The following is a 7,500-nucleotide window of genomic DNA, read 5'->3' as shown; positions in this document are numbered from 1 at the left end:
GACAATTTGTCACTTACAAACACATTCTACATTTATCACTTATCTTACATGACATCTTATTATTAATGTCACCCATGCATACATCTTTCCGCATATGCAGTAACCAACTCTCACAGACACAGTAAAAAAAAAGTATACAAAAATAAAAAAATATATCTTTTTACTTTATTTCTCTCATGCATCATACAATGTAGAGATAAAACCTGAAATCATAAATACAAGGAACATTTGTATTAATTAGCTGACTAAACATGAAACTTAATGAAAACATATCACTCAGTATTATCCACAATGTATACTTCCAGACCACTCGGCATTAGTCTCAGCAGAGAATAGACAAGACGCTAAGTGTAAATACAGTATATACTTCCAGACCACTCTGCATTATCTGCAATAAAACAAATATTAAACATTTTTCTTCAGCATCAGTACACTTATCATGACACCCACTTCAATCAGGGCAGGAATGACAGACGTAAGCCCAAATATCCACCAATAAAGCCTGCAGTCCCAAGAATCTACCACCATATATGCTAAGCTGACTGAAGCTCCACAATGGCAGGCAATAGCTGGAATCAAGTTAAGGAAATTATGCAATCTCCTAATGCCCTGTTAATAAATATATGTTAAAGATAGAATAAGAATAATACAGGAGGGATATTAAATCTCTACAGCATTTTCTAACAGAATAAACATATTTTTAAAAATATTATCAATATTATTATTGCTATTTTTATTAATTTCATTGCATTTATTATTATTATAACTATTATCATTACTATTACTATTATCATCATTATCATTACTACCATTATTATTATTATTACTATCATTAGCATTGTTAATATCATTATTATCATTATCATTATCAATTTCTTTATTATCATTATCATTATCAATTTCTTTATTATTATTATCATTATCAATGTCTTTATCATAATTATCATTATATATATATATATATATATATATATATATATATAAATATATATAAATATATATAAATATATATACATAACATAATTATTTTTATCTTTTTTATTAACATTCTTAATATCATTATCATCAGTATCATCATCATCATCATCTTTATTATCATCATCAGTATCATTATCATTATCATTATCATAAGAGAGAGGAGTACCAACAGCAGTTTTTTTATTGTCAATAATGGTAGGAATACTGTGACACATAACTATGTGAGTGAATGCTTTTGTAAATTACAAACATAATGCATTTTAATATATTCCAAATTTCCATACACCAAAGTCAAAGGGAGACATTGTGGCTAAATTCAATATATTTCTGAGCTTAGATTTTTGCCAAATTGCATAAATCCTATGAAACATGAAACAAAGGTGCCAAGAGAGTGTGAGGCTTAATGTAATGCATACTTTGATGTAATTTTTTTTGCTTTTTTTTCTGGAAGCAAGCAGGTTCAAAAGTCATGGAAAAGTAGACATCATCGTAGTTTGCAACTAGATAAACTAATCTGTACTGATAGTATGCAATACAATACATGTGATTTTTACTGTAGTTTTGTCTTGCAAAATATTTACATATATATGACTTCACAAGTGCACAACCATCAAGGAGTCCATTAATAGAACTTTGTTACCTCACCTGGGGCAGTATTCACAAAAGGTCTATGACTTTTCTTTGCGATTTTGTCTCTGATTTGCACTATTGCCACATCTCAGAGTTAATGCTGGTAATAGAGATAACATGTAGATCCTTATAGATTCTATTTTGATAATCTATTTTAATAAAAAGGTATGGTAAATATGGCAATAAATCTTATTGACAGTACAACAATAATATTACACATTTAGTATATTTGTGTGATGTGGCATACCTGTGTTCATTGTCATTGCATCAATCGTAAAGGTGGGCAATGTTACTTGTGTTTTTTGATAAAATACAGCAAGAAAAACATAGGAGAAGGCTCAATTACTATTTGATAATTCATCAAAAGAGGAAAATTTGCCTAAAAACAAATTTAAAACCATTCTTATGCATAAGGACAAAATTAAAGACAGTCCTTCCATTTTTTAATAGAATAGCTATAAAATATAAGAAACGACTAAATCAGCACTTTACAATCAACCAAAAAGGGTCTTCCAAGGTTTTTATATTCTATTCAATGAAGAGTTATCTTAAAATTTGTCAATGATTCAGTCAAGGTTTTAGGACTGGTGTAGAAGTGTCCCACACGCATAAGGACTGTCTTTAAAACTACAATACAGATTTACTCAAGTTTGAAGATAATTCTGCATTGAATAGGATAGAAAACAACTTGGAAGACCCTATTGATTGATTGTCAAATGTTAATTTATTTGTTTCTTCTATATTATGGCTATTTTCTATTCACAAACGTAAGGACTGTTTTTAATTTTGTCCTTACACATAAAGACAAAATTCTCACATATTGAAGATTATTCCATTTTAGAAATAATGGGAAAATGTTTATTAAGCTGTCTCCTACATTTATACTGCTGTATTATAAAAACACACACACACACACACACACACACACACACACACACACACACACACACACACACACACACACACACACACACACACACACACACACACACACACACACACACACACACACACACACACACACACACACACACACACACACACACACACACACACACACACACACACACACACACACACACACACGCACACACACACACACACACAAATAGTATCTCCCACCTTTACAACTGATGCAATGACAATAAACACAGGTATGTCACATCACATTTAATTTTACTAAATGTGCAATATTACCGTTGTGATATCAGTAAGCTTTATTGCCAAATTTTCCAAACCTTATTATTACAATAGATTATTAAAATCAGTCTATAACAATTTACAAGTTATTTCTATAACTTCGGGATGTGGCAACAGTGCAAATCAGAGACAAAATCACAAAGAAAAGTCATAGACCTTTCATGAATACCGCCCCAGAGTTCACCGTTCCTTGCGTTTTTGGGATTTTATTTTTTCTTTATTATAATTTTTATTATTATTATTATTATTATTATTATTATTATTATTATTATTATTATTATTATTATTATTATCATTATTATTATTATTTATTTATTATTATTATTATTATTTTTTTTTTTTTTTTTGACAAATAACATCAATATTGATGGTGTTATTATCATCATTATGGAAATCATAATTTTCATGACGTTATTGACATTTTAATATCATTAATGATATAAATGAAAATATTACAAAAAAAAAAGGAAAGGGGTATTCAGGTGAGATATATAGTACTAATATCTGGCTCATTAATGATTCAGTACTTCTGGCACCATCTAAGTGTAAATACAATTAATAAATAAAACTCACAGTGGAAATGGCTTGTACATACATATCATCCCCTGTAGCAGGAACAGGAGCCTCCAGGAACATCATTGCAACACTCATTTGGGTTGTGACAACTATGATTGTTCCAAATTGGGACCCACTGGTCTAAAACATTTGGCATATATCTGTGTGTATGGGGGGGGGCGGGGGTGAGTGCATGAGTACATGTGCGTCTTGGTTTGAAAAAGAAAAAGAAAAAGAAAGAAAGAAAAAAAACATTCCTATACATAATTCACCTCAATTTCATTCTTCCTTCAGTTTTAACATACAAGTAGTTTCAAAGAATTAGATATAATGTTAAGGGGCCCATCCCAGATAGGGGGGGTGAAGGAGGTCAAATTGAGTTAGCTAGCATATAGTATAGGTAAATGGATGAGGAAACTACCAAACAAGTATTAAAGCCTAGCTGTGGCTGGTTCACGGACAATGGATGCTGGACCCACTAAACACCTGGGGAGGTATGTCGGTATATCTAAAAAAAAAAAAAAAAAACTTTTGTGTCCTTTTACACACAAAATATGCTTCCATTGAGACTCCCTAATAATATGTTGTACCTTATGAAGTGATCTGTATGTATATCGAGTATGAAGCACTAATAATTAAAAATAGCCAAATTAGTAAGGATTGAAATGTTTCTGTTAGGCTTTACTCAACAGTTGGTACATCACAGCATCGCAAAATTTGATTTGATAAAGGGCAATTCAATATGAAGGGTACCTAAAAGTCAGATTTATGAACTTCGGATATATAAGTGAGATACTGATTATTTCATATTGAAGATGATAGTACACAGTAATACCCAATCTAAAATAAAAATTATACGGAATTTTGAGTTCGTTTCTGTGTGCAGTCTTCATCTAGAGTTGAAAAAGCTACCGCATTTGCTTTGTGTGTTTCCAATAAAAAATATTACGTTTATATGTTACCATAGGTCTTAGGTACCATAAATACACAAATATCCAACCACACCTTGGCATCTGCATGATTTTATGCACTTCTCAGAAAAGATAATGGGTGCAAATAACTAAATACCAACTCTGCACTCATTCCTCTTTGCAACCAGTTAATATTGACAATTATCAAAGAAAACAGTTTGATAGGAACAACTAATATATTTTATTCCCTTACATATAGAAGTCAATGTTGGCCTGCTAAATGAGGATGATCAAATTTTAAAACTCTATGTGCATGTCTTTACATACGGATGATTCTCGAAAATCATAAACCCCCAGTGATCATGCCCCCCCTTATGTGGAGCATGGAAAAAATTCAACTACTTCGGTAATTCTTGAATCCCATGTACGAAATTCGTATGCTTTTAAAATTCTGAAAATTGAACTGCCATGTTGTATTTATGGTAGGACTTTATAACTAGGATGATTTTGTACTGATATATCCATCCACAGTTCTCCAATTCTTCAAAACTGAAGTATAAAGTATAGAAAAAAAAAGTGTTTATCTGGTTTAGATTAGTTGTCTTTATGGTAAAATGCATTTATTAAACTTTTCAGTAGAAAATATCTACTTTTATAAACACCAAACAAACAAAAAAATTACATACCTTTACAGAATAGCGTCCTTATTGAAAATGAAAATTCCTATTGACTTAGTAATCATCGCATCGCAAAGCACACTAAATAAGCTTTTTTTTATACATAACATCATTAGATTCAGAGGAAAATAACCGTGATAACGAACTTTGACAAGTTGCCAGAATATAAAACTTCATATCTCCGTTCTTTGTTTACATGACCTTTGGTATATCCTAACTCTCATAATTTCCGTGCGATTCAAATGCAGTTTGTTAATTTCACTAGAGCATGGGAGCCCTGAGGCTGTGTAAATGGCTGATTTTTAAATTTTTGCCTTAATCAAAAAATATGATTTTTTTAAAGCTGTAAAAAGGGACCAAAAAGATTACTCTATGTCATGCAGACCCCCCCCCCCAAAAAAAAAAAAAAAAAAAAAAAATCGACCATTTACACAGCCTCAGGCTAGGGTTGATCTAACACAAATACTTTTGGGGGATTATTCACAGTAAAGGACTGTGGTAGTTAGGATGTATGGAAAACAAAGGGAAAAAAAAAGTGATTTTTTTTTTTTCTTTTACTTTTTTGGGGATGCCCCCCTATGGGGAAGCAAGGTTAAAATTTTATATGAAACGAAGTGTAATTCTATACTCTATATTATGCAAAAAGAGTCAATCAGTTACCTCTGACCAGTATTTTTTTATGATGCAATGTAGAAGGGAAAGGTCGTCATTTGCCAGGACGGTCTCCTTAATTCAAACACAAATAAAAGAATTTTGCAAATAAATAATCAAAAACTCTTTTCAAAGGATACATATCAGGGATGCAAGGCCTGTGAACATTGAAACGCCTGTCATAAATCCTATGATCTCAATAGCTGTCAGTCCAACGCCAGCAATCAAACCACCAAGAAATCTGAAAGAAAAAATAGAATAAGTACTCAAATGGAATCATTTGAAAAAAAAAAAAAAAAAAAAAAAAAAAAAAAAAAAAAAAAAAAAACATTTAAAAAAATCACACAAATAACAAAATAAAAACAACTCTAGAGAGCCAGATGAATATGAAAATAACTGGTAAATAAGGGAAAGGCAGAGGGATCATATAGCTGAAGGGAACTTCACAAAATTGAGAATGAATGTTGGAAACTTGAGGTACCTTTCAACTTTTATTTAAAAGTGTTCTTCATGATGATAGGAGACAATTTCATATGTATTATACAGTTACTACCTCTTACTACAAGTAGCTGAGGGGCACTTCACAAAACTGAAAATGAATGTTGGAGACTTGAAGTACCCTTCAACTTTGATTTTACAGTTTTCTTTTTGGATGATAGGAGACATTTTCATATGTATTATACAGTTACTATCTCTTGGTACAAGAACACAATTCAATGTCAATCTGCACTTTGGTCCTACACCAGAGACTCAGCATGAAAAGTACTGAATGTTAAAATTGGTCAAAAACAATCACCAGTACTCTATCTTGCTGATAAAGAACTAGTTTTGTTAATATATATAATATAATCCTGAAGATACTTTGCAAAACAACAGTCCTTGAATGATCTATAAGAGTACAATGGACAGCTTATGTAACCCATTAAAGATCAACCAACTGGAGAACTGAGAGAATCAAATCAGAGACATGGTGTACTGCTTTAGTCTGCTCTAATCCCTTGCTTGTTGTTGTCATGGGGGGCTTAGAAGACGGACACTGGTGCCAAAGTAGGACCTACCTTGGACCTCAACACTTGCCTCAACTAAATTTGCATGGTCTTTTCTTCTCCCCCTTTCCTTCTTTTATTCATCCCCTTCTTCTGTGCACATAAATGTGAAAGCCATGCTGAAAGAATGAAAAGCTGGCTTTGTGTCAGTCCTGAATGGCCTTCATACTCCATTTGCTCTGCCCTTTTTGCCCTTTTCACAACCATACTAACCTACAGCACTCTACAACCTCTGACATCTAACATATTTTGACCACAGTATTTTATCATAATGCTGTATGATCTTTCCTTACCTGAGAACTTTGCCGCAAAGCCTCAGCCTAACGCAATACTTTGAAAATATTGATTAAATATTGACCTTAGATGTTGATATAGCAAATTTTTTTCAATAAATAAATACTGTTTGGTCAACTCAATCACATCTTTACCTACTGATATGAAAAGAATAGCCTACAACCACAGGATGGTCAACCAGTTGTGTGTGAGTGTGTGTGTGTGTGAGTGTGTGTGAGTGTATGTGTGTGTGAGTGTGTGTGTGAGTGTGTGTGTGTGTGAGTGTGTGTGTGTGTGTGTGTGTGTGTTGGAGTGTGTGTGTGTTGGAATGTGTGTGTGTGTGTGTGTGTGAGTGTGTGTGAGTGTATGTGTGTGTGAGTGTATGTGTGTGTGTATGTGTGTGAGTGTGTGTGTGTGTGTGTGAGTGAGTGAGTGAGTGAGTGAGTGAGTGAGTGAGTGAGTGAGTGAGTGAGTGAGTGAGTGAGTGAGTGAGTGAGTGAGTGAGTGTGTGTGAGTGAGTGTGTGTGTGTTAGTGTGTGTGTGAGTGTGTGTGTGTGAGCATGTGGGAGTGTGTGTGTG

General features: G+C 32.7%; 1 protein-coding gene across 2 annotated transcripts in view; it reads right to left on the bottom strand.

The window, feature by feature from the left end:
- Positions 1-7,500, bottom strand: part of LOC113804298 (transmembrane protein 107) — a 20,269-nt gene that overhangs the window by 28 nt on the left and 12,741 nt on the right. For both annotated transcript variants that reach the window (XM_027355162.2, XM_027355161.2), the window contains 2 exons: positions 5,743-5,843; positions 1-569 (listed from right to left, as the gene is read on the bottom strand). The exon at positions 1-569 is cut by the window's left edge and continues 28 nt beyond it. In XM_027355162.2, coding sequence (XP_027210963.1) covers positions 406-569; positions 5,743-5,843 — 265 coding nt within the window. In that variant the 3' untranslated portion in view covers positions 1-405. The remainder of the gene's footprint in view (positions 570-5,742; positions 5,844-7,500) is intronic.

Source organism: Penaeus vannamei, chromosome 23, assembly GCF_042767895.1.
Source record: "Penaeus vannamei isolate JL-2024 chromosome 23, ASM4276789v1, whole genome shotgun sequence".
NCBI classification, from domain to species: Eukaryota; Metazoa; Arthropoda; class Malacostraca; order Decapoda; family Penaeidae; genus Penaeus; species Penaeus vannamei.
This window is presented reverse-complemented; position numbering and strand designations above follow the sequence as displayed.